Here is an 18,460-nt window from a genome sequence, read left to right as displayed (position 1 = left end):
TTTGAGTACAGTGAACTCATTGTCATGATCAAGGAACCAGTTTGACATGATTTGGACTTCGTGACATGGGGCGTTATCCTCTGGGAAGCAACCATTGGAAGATGGGTACACTGTGGTCATAAAGCGATGGACACTGTCAGGTATATGTTAGTTACTCTGTTTAAACCTCTAATGAGTTGGGTAGGACTTTGAAGCTAATGCTAATTTCTATCTGCAGTAGAAATTAAGTGGTGTCCTTATGAATTGGAGCTTTCCTCTTTTCCCCTCTGTATCCGGTATCACTTTGACTGAGTGAAATGACAAATCCTGATGACAGACACTGCTTGGTTGTATGTAACTGAAAACAGAAGCGTTTCCTTACTTTCAACCATTGTGTAATAATACTACTGGCAAATGAGTGAAATAATATCAACTTAGCTTTGTGTAAGACACAAAGAGACACACCCAAAGTAGAATAGTCTGCATACAACAGAGACATCATTAGGTGCTCCTTACTAGTACTGGTTTGGACCCCTCTTGGCTTCTGAACTGTTTAAAATCTTCATGGCATAGATTCAGGAAGGTACTGGAAACATTTCTCAGAGATTTTGATTCATACATATTGATATAATTGTGTCAGCTGCACATCTATAATGCAAATCTCCCATTCCAACATATCCCCACAGGATTGAGAGCTGGTGACTGTGGAGGCCATTTGGATACAGTGAACTAATTTCCATTTTCCATTTCCAAGAAACCACTTTGAGATGATTCAAGTATTGTGATATGACGTGTTATCCTGCAGGAAGCAGCCATTAGAAGATTGTGATACACAGTGGCCATAAAGGGATGGACATGGTCAGCCATGAGACTCAGGTGGGCTGTGGCATTTAAATGATGCTAAGCTTGTACTAAGGGACCCAAAGTGTGCCAAGAAAATATCCCCACACCATCACACCAACACCACAAACCTGACTCATTGTTAAAAGACACACTCTGTCCATGTTCTGAGCTTAAATTTAAATCCAGTCAATGTCAGTTCTCTGGGCTGCTGCTCAATGGATTTTCTCTTTTTCATAGCATTCTCTGCTGAACTTTAGCAGATCATCTTGACCATGTCTACACACCTAACTAAATGGAGTAGCCGACATGCCTTTGCTTGGCTAAAGCATTACTATTTGGGCACAAGCATCTAATGCAATGAAATAAAATAAAATAATTGCCTATTCTATATGCAAAAAAATATTTAATATAATATAAGAAGCCACATCATGCAGACAAATATGATTTGTCAGGCTTCAAATGTCTACACTGTGGAGGGTGCTAAGTGCTGTCTGAGATACCCCCTTGTAATCAGTGTTATGCTTAGAGCTACAGTGGGTATTAGTGATTGCAGGCACTCAGTATGAAGCCCTTTTCCCACCAAACGTGCACAGTATTGCAAAACATTATCAATTAATATTTAATCTTCATTTATTATGTATAACTGTAGGGAAACCATTACTTAAGCAGGCATAAAAAAATGAAAAACAGTTGTGCTACTGTTCAAATTAGTCGTGCTACCTATGGTCAATGTTTGGGAAATAAAAAACTGAAAAATAAAAATGTTTTATGAGACATTGTATAGTGCAAAAGACCACTCCTCCTGTTTGGATTCCTCATTTTCCAGCCTGGTACTGTGCAAATAAGCCTGTCTGATAAAGTCATGTCATCTGTTCTCAAATGTAGCATGTTCCAAAAGGGAAGTGGGGCCTTTTTTGAAACAAGATACAATCTGTTCTCTTTATATATACATAAAGCAAACAGCCTAAAAGGCACCATACAGGACTGTGCACTTTATGTATGTAAGACTGCAGTAAAGCAGTAGTTTCCTTTTAACATAAGATTTCAGCTTGTGAATGTAAGTTAAATAGATTAATAATGTTTCAATATAAATATGTTATAAAATGCTTTAAGAGCAAAAATTCAAAAACTGCTTTAAGTGAATTGTGGAATGTCCACTGACATTTCTTCCCTCAGCAGTACGATCTGGCCATATAACATTTACATACTGCCAAAGTTATTAGGCCTGTGCACTGAGCCTTCACTGTGTCATTGTGAACAGCACTATTATGTTTTTTATGGCCTCAATGACAGGGGTCATTAACCTTTTTGTTCCCATTCCTTTTTGTTCGAACACAGAACCTTGTTGGAAATTGAGCATATACCAAAAAGAGACATGGAACCCATTACAACAAATCTGATAATACCAAACAAACATACTGGAGGAGTTTCTGCTTCTTTTTAAAGAAAACTAAAAGACACAATTTTCTCCCAGCCGGAGTGAAACAAAGTCTATATCAGGGGTAGGCAACTCCAGGCCTCGAGTGCCGGTGTCCTGCAGGTTTTAGATCGCATCCTGGGTTAACACACCTGAATCAAATGATTAGTTCATTACCAGGCCTCTGGAGAACTTCAAGAAATGTTGAGGAGTCATTTAGCCCTTTAAATCAGCTGTGATGGATCATGGACACATCTAAAACCTCCAGGACACCGGCACTCGAGGCCTGGAGTTGCCTACCCCTGGTCTATATGGTTACTTTGGTGTTAGTACAGAGAACTTTGCTAGTCTTATGACATATAATAACCTGAAACATCTTAATCCTGCCACATTGAGATGCTTAGGAAAACTGTATTCCAGTTTAAAACACTTTATGTAAATGAATAAAACCACAAAGGCTGCTTTTACTGAGAAAATTGAGTTTTTGTTTCTATCGGGGTGTAATAACACATCTTGTAAAATATTTAATCTCATTTATCAAAGAGTGCAGAGTTAGTATGTGTTGTTTTGCGTGTAAGAAAGATAAATCTGGCTACATAATTTACTTTACATTTCATCAATTTAAAAAAAAATCCTATCCAGATCAGGGTCACAGAAAGCAAACAGAGACAGGGTACACGCCAAAGAGGTCAACAGTCTATCACAGAGAGACATACAACCATGTACTCTCACCCACAATCAATTTATAATCAATAAATAAGCCAACAAGCATGTTTTAAGACTGTGGGAGTAAAACATAGAACCAGAGGGCCCCGGGCTGGCACATTCAAACCCTGAACCTACTTACTGTGAGGCAACAGCATGTTTTAACTGTAGTTAAAAACTGGGGAGATGGAAGCAGCACAAGTGAGTCCTTCTGTGGTTGCTGATGCGTTTATACTTTCTGGTAAATGAGGCAAAGATTCAAAGAATATCAAGAAGAACTCAAATATCTGTTAGGCAGTTGTTTAAAAAAAAAAATCTAAAGTATATATATTTAGTATCTTGTAAAGATCTGTTACATTTACCATTCATAACTCAGTCAAATTTGAAGACTGTTGTGTCACCTTTTGGTCTTTTGTGTCGTATCAGTTCAGCACTTTTAAATAAAAATATTTCACCATTTTGTAGTGAAAATACAAAGTGTAACTGCAGTTATGAACTTCCCTTAATTTTTGGTTTAAGTCTGTTTCCAAATATAATTTTCATGAACATAATGTTGAGCTAAAGGTTATTTAAAACAAATATATTTATTTTGTTTAAAACTCAATTGAATTGGATAGAACTTTGAATCTAACTCTGCTTTGTTTTTACAGTAGAAAATAAGTGTTGTACTTATAAATTACATTTGTAATGAATAATAAGAGACAAAGAGACACATCTGAAATAGGATAGTCACCAGCAACATCATTCCATACACCTTGCAAGTACTGGTTAAGAACCCTTTTTTCTTTTCTTCTGAACTGCATTATATTTGCATGGCATGGATTCAACAAGGTGTTGGAAACATTCCCAAGAAACTTTGGTCCCTATTGACACAACAGCATCAGACAGCTGCTGCAGATTTGTCAACTAAATTTCTCTTTCCACCACATGCCAAAGGCACTCTATTGGACTGAGATCTGGTGACAGTGGAAGTCATTTGAGTACAGTGAACTCATTGTCATGGTCAAGAAATCAGTTGGTAACGGTGTTATCCTGCAGGAAGCAACATCAGAGGATGGAGACACTGTGGGGATGGACAGTGAACTAAGCTTATTTGCTGAATTTGTAAGTTCAAGATTCAAGATTCAAGATTCTTTATTCATCACATGCATAGTTATACAAGTATAACACGCAGTGAAATGTGACCTGACACGCTCCTCGACTTGTGCAAAAGGGGGAGAGAAGAAGAACATTATATAAGTTAACTCACTTACAAAGAAATCAAAAATTTAGATTTTTTGTGATAGTTCCATTTTAAGGGAGAGAGACAGATTATCAACCAAAATCACATTACATAAAAGTTAGAAAAGAATTTGTAGTACTTTATCATCTGCAACCACTGTTCATTTCTTTAGAAGTGAGCTACAATGTACATCAAAAGTGAAGGTAATAGTACAACAACATCTATAAATCCATTTTTTAATTTTTTTTTTCTAACCATAGGCTAGTTCCAAACAAGTCCCCAAACAACTAACGGTTGCAAAACTGTATGGCCAAAATGAGCAACCCTGGGCTGTGGTGATAAAAGACAACTGGGAGAAATTTGAGATACAAAATAAATTTAGTCATCCTTATCGCTAGGCCAGAGTGAAATGTCAAAAACTCCGCAGATAATAAGATAATAAGACTAAGCAGATAATTAAAGAATGATTTTAAAGGAGTAGATACTAACATTTTTGTAACTTTTGTAATAAAAATTCCTTCTTTCCTTCCACTCCTTCAACACAGCTGAACTCTTGCATGCCTAAATGTCATAAAATAATAATAATAATAATAATAGTATAGAAAAACAATAAGTTCTGTCAGATAACTGAAGGAGCCTAAAATACGATCGTATAGTAACATCTGAACAGTTCAATTAAATTATAACAATCATAAAAATATGCATGTTTCAGCACCAGAAGAAAATAAACTCTTTGCAAACTATATGCAGCAAAAACTTTCATTTTAGCGCCATCTAGTGGATTTATCCATACATAGAAAGCGAAAATTTGCCAGAAAGGAAAAGATGTGAATCTCATTAATCTGTGACGCGAATTCACTATTTTTAGACCCAGCAAAGCTCATGATTCACTAAAACCATGATTCAGATGAAGTGGTCCCTATTATTTTTCACTATTGACTCATAGGCTACCTGGATTACTCATATGGATGAGCTGGAAGCGGAATAACAAGGATATATATATATATATATATATATATATATATATATATATATATATATATATATATATATATATATATATATATATCCCTACATTACTGGAAAAGGGCTTCTGTACGACTGTTTACAATTTGTAGTGATGCTGTTTGTGATCTTTTCAAAATTACAGCTTCACTGCACAGTGGTAGATATCGTTCTCGCCAATAAAAGCAAATTAGTTCCGTTCTAGGAAGTTAAACATTACATCATATTTCTGCATCACTATATGATGCAGAAAGTAAATATTTTATCATGTTAAATTAAATGGAATATTTTTTTTATCACTGTTACTAATAATAATTATAATAATACTATAGTGCAGCATAAACTCATAAAATGTAAAATCATTTCTAATTGTGAGTCAGTGTAAAAAAAAACAACTGAATGAACTATTGCAATATATGAATTAAAAAAAAAGATTTTAAAAAAATCTGAGAATCGTCTTCTCAAAATCAGTGAAGGTGAGGCACAGCTTAATCCTTTTTAATGAGCCTTAGCTCAAAGAAGCTTGCTCTGACAACAGCTTCATTTTGTTGATTAGTGGTTTCGGTTAACCGGTGTTTCTAAATTGCCCATAGGTGTGAATGTGAAGGATCTAATGTAAGGGCCAAGAACAACACTTACGATGGTGAGAGGATTGTAACAATAGAACATCAGTTTTCTCTTCCATCCATCCTCTTTTCCTTGACAGGGTCGCAAGAGTCAGGGTACACCCTGGACACGTCGCCAGGCTAACAGACTATCATTCGCATTCAACTCAACCTCACTACTGCATGTCTTTGGACTGTGGAAAAAGGCTAAATGGTGGAATTGAACTCAGGACCTTCTTTCTGTGAGACAACAGTGCTAATCAACAGCTGCCTGTTTCTTCATTTAATTTAAAAATTAGGGTCAGCCATGTTTTAATGCTTCCGGTTGGGTGGCATCATGTTTCAGTTGTATTTTTTAAAAATAAAGACTAAAATGAACACAGAATGAGAAAGAAAAAAAAGATGTGATTTTTGAAGTAGACACTGCTCAGTACTTTTGATTTGTTTCCTAATGTGTTTTTAATGCAAGACTTTGCTCACTCTTTGAGCAGTTTTTACCTGCGTGCATTGAAAATAGCTGCCTGCCTTCCAACATTCATCTCCCTCTCTGTTATCTCACTCTAGTTTTTCAGGTGCACTTCAAAGAAATCAATTCCCAGATTATTTACCCTTAGCAAGCACCAGGTGGCAGTCTAAGTCAGTCTACTATAGCAGTGTTCTCATGGCCTCTTTGAACCGTTTCATTAAACTTTGGCACATATAGTACTGTGCAAAAGTCTTGAGCCAACGCTAATTTCTTTCTATTTCGTTAGGAAAAAGAGAAGTAGCTGCAGCGGTTCACTGAAATATGCATGGAAATTCAGTGTATGGCGGGGGGGCAATTCTAACGAACTTCAAAGTCAATATTTGGTATGAACACCTTTATTCTTTCCTGAACTTCTCTGCACATATTGAAAATTTTAACCAAAAACTTTAAACCTGAAGTGATGACTCTATTAGACGTGTTGCTACTGATCGGCAAATCATCCTTGTGTAATTTGGCATGCCTCAGCATTTTCTCCCCATTTCCCCGTTTCTGGCTAATAGATCTTTGCACATCAGATCAGTGCACAACTACAATTTTATGCCCGTTATGACTATCTGGCATTTTTCAGAGATTCAACTAAAGAGGTGAACAAATTATGTGTTTTTGTGACAGGCTGCTAGAAACACACCGATTCTTTGCTAGGTTCTCAATTGTAGACAAAACACTGGTTTGTCCTTTGAAATATTTGCACAGAACTTAGTTAATCTTGTATGTAAAGTGCTTCATCGGGTTTGAAGTGACTGACAGTGCTGTGATGAGAAACTGCAGAATGGTGAAAAAAATCAATTAAAAACTGTAAACATTCTTCAATCATATCTTTAACCATGCTCACTTTCCACAAGTGTTGATTTCATCATTGTATTAATTCAATAACTTACACAGCAATCATATCTACAATCCTTTCACTATGTGCGGCAGTTAACTGAGGAAGTGAACATGTGTGAGATAACATCAGCAGTGAAAAGCTGATGTAATGCATGCTTTGACTGATACAAATCTTTGGCATGTGACAACAGTTAACAGGTAAAACTGGCGCCCTGCTGAATGCACTCTCATAGTATTCTCAGGAAGGCCCTGAGGTGTCACACTATGATGGCTTACATCCCACGGGAGCAATAAGACTTTGGGGATTTATTTATGTTTTCTTTCTCCTGCGCAGTTGGTTGGCTGGTTCCATTTTTAGACCTGTTAAAGATATTTGGGAGGATAGGGTCAGAGTTCAGGGTTAGAAGGTTCTGTGTGTCACTGGGGTCGTGGGGAACAGGACACCCCCTCCCTTGTGTAGCAAATGGGGACAATTCTACAGACAGACCCTGAAAACCCATCCAAATTCCTCCACAGCAGTGCTTGATGTTCTTCATGCTGCTGAGTGGGTGTTACAGATACATGATGGCTCTACTGAGGGGGAAACCAAAGTCCCTGCACCCCCTTTTTACCACCCTCACACATATGTTACTATAACAATAAAGAACAAAGGAGGGTACTTGAAGTTAAGCTGGGCAGTGACCTGGGGAGATACTATTGTTGGTGTTAAGCATTGTTACCCCTACATTGTCTCGGATGAGGAAAGTATCTCCAGGTTTTAACGAAAGGGACCGAAAAGACGAACAGAGGAGGAGGAACTCATCTGAATTTTATGAGACCAGTGTTTTTCTTCTTTCTCTTTGGCAGGGATGAAACAGTCCCAACATAGCAGACTGAGGGCTGGTCCACTGTGTAATTATAGGATGTGAAGCTGCAGGATCTAAAGGCTGTGGTCTTTGCTTTGAGGGCTAAAAGAGCTCCAAAATCACATCGGTGAAACTTAAAATGAGCCCAGATTTCAAAGTGTTCAAATCATTTTTTATTTAGACCACGTTCAATCTGCTTTAAAATATCACAAGGTTCTGCAGACATTACGAGTTTTCCTTTATTTTGCTATTTTTAAAAAGTCACAACAATTTGAACAATACAAATAAGATGAACTCTATTATTGATACGAAGACTTGTAACTTAAATGCAGCTTATACTTTAGACATATGTCTCATGTCCTGGGCGCTCACTCCTGAGTTTAAGTTGTGAACTTCCAGTGGAGATAGAAATGGTTACTCTTGGCATACACCATCTGCTCAGGAAGCTCTAATTATGTGTTGAAACGCTCCAGAGCTGCTACTTGCCGGGCTGTGTTTGGAGAGTTTATGTAGTCTTTTGTAAGCTGGTGATCTTTAAAATCAAGAATTAAGAATTTTAACCTCTAAGTGCTTCAAAATCCTCAAAAAAAAAAAAAAAATCCTATCTTTTGACTCTACTTATGTCGTGCCAAGACCAGGACAATTATTAGAAGATCCAGTAATCAATTTTCCTCAAACTGACTGATACTGCCTTTGCTGCCCAAACCGATAGTGGCATGTGGCCAACTTAAAGTCAGTCACTGACCAAAGAAGCCCCAGTCACCAATCAGAATCCATAATTTGGCCTCAGTATCACAGCGTGAGTACGCTATGGACCAAACCAATCAATATTTTAGGAGGGTGGAAAGATTTGGGGTGGCGTACAACTTCAGTCTGCTGTTGTCTGATCACGAGACGCTGGCAAACTTTGACCTTTTGCTTGCCAGTGAGCACAAAGCCTCATCATTACCCAGTGATTACATCATGATCAGTGTTAACACGATTAAATGTCTGAGGTCACTTGAGGGCAGACTTATGCTGCTGGCAAAGCTGTAACTGTCATCTGTAAGCGGGAAGTTAAAAGCAAACATAGCAGTGTTTGTTTAAGACGTTAACCTGCAGCTGCTGGAAAAGTTTGCTCCAACTGTAAAGAAGATTACTCTGATCACTTCACCCCCACCACCAGATATTTTAACAGCTGAACGTTGACTGGGTGCTTGGTGATCTTTTGTGATAAAAGCTGGTCGTTCAAAGATGTGCGCTCCACCCAGCAGCAGGACAATGTTTCATAACTTGGGACAGAATACACCTATTAACTACTTCAGACTCTGTCTTTGTGGAGATGTTGTGTATGGAAATGAAGGTCTATCTCCTTTGAATTCATAGCTTTTGTAATACAAATGAAGAGGCCTGCTAGTGTGATTCAACAGGGGTTCGCATGCAGCTTTGGAAAACTGCTCCATGCCCAGTCAATCCACATTTGAACTCATTTAAGAGTAACTTCTTACCACTGCTTATCAGTAATGGAGATTAACTCCAACTACTCTGGCATTTTTTTATAGTCTTTAACTGCCAGTTCTGCTGATTTTGATGGGATTAGAGAAAACGGTCTTAATCTTAAAAGTATTGTATGGCTTCAGGGTTGACAGCCTTGTCTCGCAGTTTTGTTTGATTAGAGACTGAAGTGAGTAACGACATCAAATGCAACGTGGCCCCACAGTGACAACTATGCAGGGTCTAAAACTGATTTAGTGCTACATGCAAAACAATGTCAAAATACTGAGTCGGTCCTGTATCTGCAGCACTTTTCATGCAAAAATGGCTCCCGTGGGTATTATCATGTCAAGCACGAATATTTTATTGGACCAGATTGCATCAGATTCAACATTTTACTCTTTAATTTTGTAACAAAATGAAAACCGAAAACTGACATGTAATTAAATGAGTTAAACTAAACATTTTGGGCATGCAGTTTTGTTGAATGTGACAAGTTAAAACCCATTAGGTTTTAGTAATATATTATTTAGTGCTTTATAATTTATGACTAACCATAAAACGTTCAATTCAAACTTAAAATGAAATAAGGTGGAAATATTCCACAGCACACCAAACAGTAACAAGTCTGGATCTAGCACATTTGCCCTGCATTGTTCTTCTGCAACGGAAAACATTTCCTAGCTTCCCTTATTCTTCTTTCCCCATTAGCCCACAATTGCCAAGAACAGTGAAAAATGATATGAAAATAAGTGTCAGTTATTGTAATCATTACTGGTGTAGCAGCCAGGGCGGGGCTGTGCACAACCCCACCTACACTACGGCTCTGATGCAAATAAAGGGGGCTTACCCGGATCTACAGCTTGCTGCAGAATTTTCTGAGGCTCCTCCCTGCTTCAGACGCCTTATAACAGGGTATCTCACTGGCGCGAAAAACGCACTGTGTGGCTCTTTATTGTGGAGGCCGGGGAGAGTATAGCGCGTGCTGTTTCAGCCCCGGCGTTTTTTGGGCTCTCTCTTATTTTTTAGTTCTTTTGTTTTATTTATCTGGAACAAAAACGTGTAGATCGCACACCAGAAACAACTGGATTTGGTTTTAAGCCATCACATTTTCGTGAATTGAAGACAATTGGGTCTTTCGTTGCCGTTGGGGGGATTTCTATTTTTTTCTGTGCGCTGAATTACGCATCGGAAATTTCGGGGAGAGCCGGTAAGTGGTTTAATTCTGTAGTCTCGTCTTTGAAAGTTTCACTTGAAGAAACGGACCTGTTCAGTAACAGTGTGGCTGCTCAGTGATCTCCTCTACCGCTTCACATAGCTGCTTAGTGGAACAAAGCGCTGTTTTCAATTCAGGAAATACCGTCTGGCACTTTTACGCAGTTATTGTAGCCTCTCGTATGCCCTCACACTTGTTTTAAATCCCAAGTTTGCACACACACACACACACACACACACACACACACACACACACACACACACACACACACACACACACGTATATATAACTAGATTATTTAATAACCATATGTGTCTGAACAGCTTGAGTCCATCAGCGCAAAGAGGAGCATCTGCAAGATGGCATCAATTATTGATATGGTCCCATTTGTAGAAAGTAGGCTGTTAGGGGGATTGCGATGTCCTGATAATGTCCCATTAGATGGATGGGCTACTTGATATGTGATCGTGCATGTGCTGGGAACTAGGCTGCTTGAAAAAGATCATTGCTAATCTCTCTGAAATTTCCTCTCTGGTTGTGCAGAACGTTTTTCAGAAGCCACTCGTGTGTGCCACTGGATCATTCCTGGGAATAAACTCTGGAGGATATTATTAGCCGGGAAAATGGACTTCGACTCGCACTATTTTTTCGATTATTTGGATACCGAGGAGGATTTTTACAAATCAACCGCACCAAGCGAGGACATATGGAAAAAGTTCGAGCTGCTTCCCACCCCTCCCATGTCTCCCACCCGGACTCTAAACCCCCTCTCGCCGGGAGACAGGCTCAGCGTGTTTTCCAAAATGCTGGGCCAGGAGGACGAGTGCGAGGGTCAGTTCATCCCGGACACCGAGGAGTTATTCGGTAACCTCAGCGCCCACATAATTCAGGACTGCATGTGGAGTAGCTTCTCTGCCAGCAAGCAGCTGGAGAAGGTCAACGGGAGAACGCCGGCTGCGGGGCACACCGGTGTTCCCCCCGTCCCCCAGATCTCCGCAAGAGCGAACAAAGCGCAGTGCGTCTCGCCCGGTAGCTTGCTCTCCATCAAGGCGACGGACTGCGTTGACCCCGCTGCTGTTCTCACCTTCCCCGCAAGCAGCTGCAGGAAGCCGGCGTCGTCTGGCTCTGAGTCCCGCTCTGATTCCTCTGGTAAGGATACAGCCATGCCTCTGATTTGCCCCACCCTGCCCTGCTCCAGGATTAAATTGCCCATAACAGTGCGTAATTTGGAAAGCGGGGGCTGCGGTTGCATAGCTGTGGTCTGACTTGCATGGTGAGGTTATCAAATGTGACACAGTCACCTAAAGGCTGGAAGCTTGCTGAGTGTAGTATTTTAAAAACCGCGCCCCTGCTACTCTCGTTCTACCCCCCTTCAATTCTCTTCCTCTGGCTCTGCATTGAAATCAGAGTGCAGTAGAAGGGTGGGGTAACCCGCTGATGATTTATTGCTGCTTCAAAAACACTGACAGACCGTGAGAATAACTTTCAAGCATTTCCCAAATTAGGGGTTGTTCCCTATCAGCATAAAAAGTGTTCATTGAAACTGCTGAATAATGCTCAGTGGTTAAAGCCTCAATTCTTGCCATGGAATTCAACCTGGCATGCACCACCACTGCTCTAAGCGCCTCACCTGCTGCTCTGCCATCCTGGCACTGAGGGATAGGGATTTGCTTGTTTGTTTTATGGAATTGCTTTTAAAGGTTGAACTAGCTTGAGTGCTTTGTAGGAATTTGCAAGTTTGTAGAGTGAGTCCCTTTTCTGTGTTTACTGATGAGTTATTTGTCTGTGTGATGACAGATGATGAAGAGGAGATCGATGTAGTCACTGTGGAGAACAAGCAGAACCGGGTGCGGCTGGTAAATGTCCGAAAACCAGTCACCATCACGGTCCGGGCGGACCCCTGCCCCAAACGTTTTCACATGTCTGTCCACAGACAGCAGCACAACTATGCTGCTCGTTCCCCAGACAGTGAGCCAGAACCGGAGGAGGAGGAGGAGGAGGATGACGATGAGGAGGAGGAGGAGGAGGAGGAAGAACCCCCAAGCAAGCGTGCCTTTATGGGACCCGGTGCTTCAGCTCATCTCTCCCAACCATCATCCTCCTCGGAGGCTTCACAGAACTCGGACACAGACGACACGGACCGCAGACGGAACCACAATTTCCTTGAGAGGAAGAGGAGGAATGACCTCAGGTCTCGTTTCCTTGCCCTACGGGATCAGATCCCAGGCCTAGAGTCGGCCAAAACGCCAAAGGTGGCCATCCTGACCCAGGCGACAGAGTACCTCATGGAGCTGCACAGCAGGGAGAAACGGCAGCTGCAGGAGAAGAAGCGCCTCAAATCCAGACGCCAGCAGCTCCTTCGCAGGCTATCTGAACTCAAGTGCTCTTGAGCCTCCAAACAAGCGCGCCTTCAAAATAAACTGCCTCATTCACCCCCGAGAACTTTTGCTCACAAGTTACCCGTCACTTTTGAAAAGCTATGCTTTTTTTTTTTTTTTCTACATGCCTCATGTGAATAGCTGTGAAATTTGTTTGGAATGCATTCAGCTGTTGTTGTGAATTGACTGTGCTGGCCTGTGAACCTGTTCTGATGATGAGGAGTGGTTAGATTTTTTTATTTTTTATTTTTTTTGGTCAGTAGTTGGGTTGATGAATTGATGCTCATCAATACCATGATGTGAATTGCCTGTTAATTGCTAACCAAGAGCAAACATTTGTAGCCTTTTGAATATGTGTGTTTCTTCATTTCACCATTGCACATGGAGTGATGCATGAATGCCTTTCTGTGTAGCTGGGAGTGAATGAATTACTTTTTTTTTTTTTTTTTTTTTTTTTTTTGTATGACTGATTATTTGAGGTTCCATAAAACAAAGACTCTACTCCTCTGGGTGGTGTAACACCAGGCTACCCAAAAGCCTCTGTTTTGATAGGATAATAGGAGGAAAACTGGGATGATAAAGGTTGCACTACTGTACTTTATACTCACACGTCACTTTCAATGCTTCTTCTGATTTTGTTTTATAAGCATGCTAACAACAATAGCATCATTAAATTTTTATACCATATTTGCATACGAACCTGAGGTCTACTGTTTGTTTTATTCAAATAGAGAAAGTTATGAGGAGCAAAGTGCCTCCCAGTCGTGCTGATGGGCTGCTGTCCTCCAGAAACATTGCCTTCTATTGTACCCGATCAAGTGTAAAATAAGGGCAGATCATTCAAATTAGCCAACAGTATCTTAACGTATTGATTCTCCTGCACAAGATGCTGGTCTACACAAGGTTGAGCTGAGGTTGTCCTTGAGACTCGTCCTTGAAGAGATTCCTGTGTGATTCTCCCCTCTGCAGTGACTGCTGCATGCTGGGCACCTGATGTGCTCTGAATTGGGTCACGCTCACACACAAATACAATCGGTATCTTTAGAACAGTCCCTTGGGTTTTTTTTCTTTTTCTTTTAAACATCTGCTTGGATCCAGTGCAGCTATTCACACAGGTAATGCAGTCAAGGATTTATATATATATATATATATATATATATATTTATTTATTTTAAAGCAATACATAAAATGTAGACCATTCTTAACCTACATTAAAAACACTGGTCTCAAACATGTTAGCATCCTTCTATTCACCCCCTTTAAGTGGAATTCATTCTATAGTAAATTGGCCTAAAGGACGAATATGAAACTAACTTCATGCATCCAAGCTCCTGGTGATGTTGCCTGGTGTGCGACCTTACCAACGAGTCTCTGCAAGCCTGGATGACTCAGGTTTGAGCTGCAGTCATTTGTTTAATAAACTCAAAGCAGGCACTTTGTTCTAGTTCAGCCTGACAGACGAGCCAGGCACACCCTGAACTCCAACCGTCTCGCACCTCACTTGGCTTTTGTTTTGCCTGGAACTGGCTGGTGTTCCACCTGCCCGTGTTTATTCAACGGGTCCCGTTTTTAGTCCTGAGGGCACTGTTTTCTGGCACAGTTTAATATATATTTCCTTCACCGAGTCAATATTTGGCCTCATGAGGCTCAGTTTAACATAACACAATACTGACTATGCTATACTTTCTTCCCAATTACCTTATATTTCTTGAAGAAATGGTATGTTTTGCAGGTCTCATATTTCCACACTAAGGAGAAAACAAACCAACCAGGATATCAGGTAATGCAAACCTGAACAAACTTGTGATGGCGACCAGCTTCGGTGCACATGGCCTCTAGTTTGTTGCTTAAACTTTATTTTGCATCAGGAAGTGAAAGCAGAAATCGGATATCAGGTCTTGGGCCAGATAGGAACAAAGTCTCTGTGTGTTTCCAGTTACCTTCCAACGACAAAATTCATTTAAAAATCACCTTTTCCAAGAGACTCAACTGTAAGTTTCACTTCATTTTCTAACTCCCAACAGCAACATGTAAAGTATTAAGTGCATCGTGTCGTGGATGCAAATAAAATGTTAGTTCTTGGGCAAAACTTGAGATGCTGTTTGAGGAACTAAAACACATACTGCACACGTGGGTTCCTGCAGTGCGCTATGTAGACATGAACGGTGACAAAAAAGTGTCATTTCTCACTTAAAAGGTGAGAACCATTTGCATTCCTGCTAATATTGACAGCAGAAACTCTGGGCTCCAGTGTTTTTTTAAAAAAACAAGACTTTTCCTGAGGGAAACAATGAGGTAAGAGGATCTGATTGTCCTGCTGGATGCTCTGTGCCACTGACGGTTAACTTGCCAGACTGGATTTTCTGGTTGTCCACATTGAGCAACGTGCCTCTCACTTTTTACAGCTGCAATTTTTCGCTGTACCCTATAGCTCTTGCTCAATATCCAGTATATATAAGTGCCGAGACTTGTAGCATACACTGCAAATCCTTGGGAAAAGTGACAGCATCACTGCTGGTCAGGCAGTGTGTGATGTGTAAGACTGGGGTGGGACTGTGGAGAATTGATGATTTGACTGGGAGGAGGGCAGCCTTGTTTTGATTTATATCCTTGTTCTAAACCCACAGTCACACACTTGTCTTGCGAAATCTTAAATTCTCTTTTTGAGTCAATCCACTTTGTTTTTTTTGCTGCGACTAGGCAATGTGCAATGACAGAGCACCTGCTTGTAAGAATGAGATCTAATGCAGGCGCTAACTTCTTGTCAGATGCATCAGTGCACTGCTGCACGGGAAATCCTTTGACTCAATACTGTGTAGCATTATTAATAGGGTAAATGATTGATTCAAATTGTGTTTAACCAAGCAGATAGGGTGAGATTGGAGAGGAAAGGCTAGGAAAGCTGAAAGAACCCTGACAAGTTCAGAAATGATGAAACACGTATTTTTGCCCATTCACCTACCAAGAAAAAGATTCCCGTTTCAATCCCAAGAAGAGACACGAATCCCTTATTTGTTATTCAAGAAGCGCATCTGGCATTCTTAGTAAAGCCAATTCCAACATGTGGGGCCAACTGCTGTGTTGACCTCTTGTGAGTAAGACGGCAGAACACTCACTGTAATTTACTTTATCACGTAGAGTTAGGTGTTAAACAACGAGTCCACTCTGATTATGTGCTGCCAGTGAAAGAATGAATTTATATATTTTGACTTTATTGCCTTTGGCATACATCTCGTCAGATGAAATGGCAAAACAAAGAAAGAAAAAAGCAGGTGAGAACATCTTTGGCAAGTCTCCCTGATGAGAAAAAAGACTTGTAGTACTTGCTGCTCTGGCATTTCTTGCTGATAAACTACAGTACATGTGAATCTGGAGGGCCTTTTTTTCTTTTTTTCCTTTTTTAATGTCACTTAACCTTTAATTAAGCAACTCAGGCAGTGCATGCATGTTCTAGGAAAGAAGTGAGAGGATCAGCTTTCGCAATTGTTAAAATCCCCTAGCTGTCACTGTGATGAATCTCTTAGCTATGCATTTTAAGAGGGAGAGAGAGAGAGGGAAACAGTCATACACACAGAGACACAGATACAGACACTGGCACATTGTGCAATATTTTCGGTGTATTATCTGGCTGTGTGACTGGCTTGACTTGTGTAGTGTGTATATATTGCGTGTTGACACAGTGGGACAGAGGAGGAAACAGACCATGAACGCACTGCACAGGTCGTGATTGTAAGACTGGCTGCTCGTCGCTGACTTACAATAATATATAATAGCATACAATAAATGTGGAACAAAAATAATAACCTTATGATGTTGTCTTTGAGAATAAGCTGAATAATCTCCAGTCAGAGGCCCTGTGTTTAGGTTGTGCACACAGATTTTCTGAATCTTAGTTTGGTGGAAAGACGAGAAGTGGACTTATTGTCATCATTTTCTTACTCAACTCTCCGCGCACACACACACACACCCTTCCCCTTATTCTATTTTCAAGAGGCTGACGGTCAGGGAAGATGTGGAAAACACAAGCGGGAAAAGGCGCTCATGCACGCATCTGGTTGTGGGTGTACACAAAACACAGATGCCGAAATGCTCAAGGAAACTTTCGCTGCTTATTGTCCTTAGTCTTTCTGCCTACTGACCCAAATTCGTCATATTTCCTAAGTGGCGATTCCACTATTCCTGGCTTCCTGTTTGTTTTTCTCTCCACCCACTACACCCTCCAGAGTTAGAGCTCCCACTATCCTCTCTTCCCTCCCTCACCCTTTCTTCGGGTACTTATCTGTCGGATTGCTGATCTAGGTCAGTCTTCTGAGGCTTGGTTTGTCTACTTCTCTGTGCCGCTCACACTCCCCTTCCTAAGACATTGTTACGTAACAGTGATGATTCAGCTGGAACAGGCCCCGCGTGTTGGTTTATCCAAATGCATCTGGCCTCAGCTGAGTGGTGTCAAACCAGGTCCAACAAATGGATGTGCTCTTAAACCCAAACGAGCACAGCACCTGTTGTACAGCACAGCAGTTCGGAAGGCTTTTGTTGTGACTCCTCACAAGCACTTCAACTACCCTCCTCAGCAGACAGCTGATGGGTGACAAATTAACTGAAAAAATAAGGATGCTGGGCCCCGAGAGTAGCTTTAATGTGGCTTGGCGTTCTTATTTAAAGCTATGTCAAAATTAGAGTCACACTTAGTGAACTGTCTAACAAATCAGTCAAAGGTCTTCTATTTATCCTCAGCTGTGTTAACATCTGTGTGTGAAAACATCAGTAAACTATTCACCCTCTTATCTTTCAGTGACCCCCTCTCATTCCTCGAGAAGGGACTAATCCCACAAAGATAAAAATGTTTAGATTCAGATAACGCCAATTGCTTGGTACTGATTTTCAGTAACAAGTACTTACTCACCTGCAGGTTTTTTCCTTTAATTTGTCACCCATCCGCGTCTGGCCCATTGTGAGTTAGCAGCATAAATTCGGGAGGGTAATAATCTAATCTAGGGTTTATCTTAATCCTGTTAGTGTGAACACTACCGCCATCTGGGTCCAGACACAGCACCACTCCGATTATAATGAACCCATCAAAAGGTCTTCGAGCATGCTCATGAGCCCTTGGTGGCTCCCACCAAAACTCTCGTCCTCGGGTGTTAATGAGTGCCCAATTTATCTCAAGCCATACGCCGATGCTAATAAAGCAGTCAATTGTCAAGATGGTTAGGAAGAGTAAAATATATTTTGTGTTAGAGGACATGAATAATGTGTTTCTGTCTCACCATCAGCTTATTTATTGTATTTAAATTTCCTTTTATTCTTACCAAGATGGCATTGTTTCTATGTAATTAATTCTCAAATTATGCTTTATTTTTATTTATGCTTTATTATGTTTTTTCTTGTTGTAAAGCAACTTACAACTTTGTGTTTTAAAGC

At 40.4% G+C, this 18,460-nt stretch overlaps 1 protein-coding gene across 1 annotated transcript; it reads left to right on the top strand.

Moving 5' to 3' along the window:
- Positions 1-10,345: 10,345 nt before the first annotated feature.
- LOC134645176 (protein L-Myc-1b-like) lies at positions 10,346-13,726 on the top strand. Its single transcript, XM_063498512.1, has 3 exons — positions 10,346-10,655; positions 11,205-11,810; positions 12,459-13,726. The coding sequence occupies exons 2-3, from the start codon at positions 11,285-11,287 to the stop codon at positions 13,049-13,051; spliced, it is 1,119 nt and encodes a 372-aa protein (XP_063354582.1). The 5' UTR covers positions 10,346-10,655; positions 11,205-11,284; the 3' UTR covers positions 13,052-13,726.
- The last annotated feature ends 4,734 nt before the right edge of the window (positions 13,727-18,460 follow it).

The sequence above is a fragment of the Pelmatolapia mariae genome, linkage group LG16_19 (assembly GCF_036321145.2).
Source record: "Pelmatolapia mariae isolate MD_Pm_ZW linkage group LG16_19, Pm_UMD_F_2, whole genome shotgun sequence".
NCBI lineage: Eukaryota > Metazoa > Chordata > Actinopteri > Cichliformes > Cichlidae > Pelmatolapia > Pelmatolapia mariae.
The sequence above is the reverse complement of the archived record's forward strand: the minus strand, read 5'-3'. Positions and strand labels throughout refer to the sequence as shown.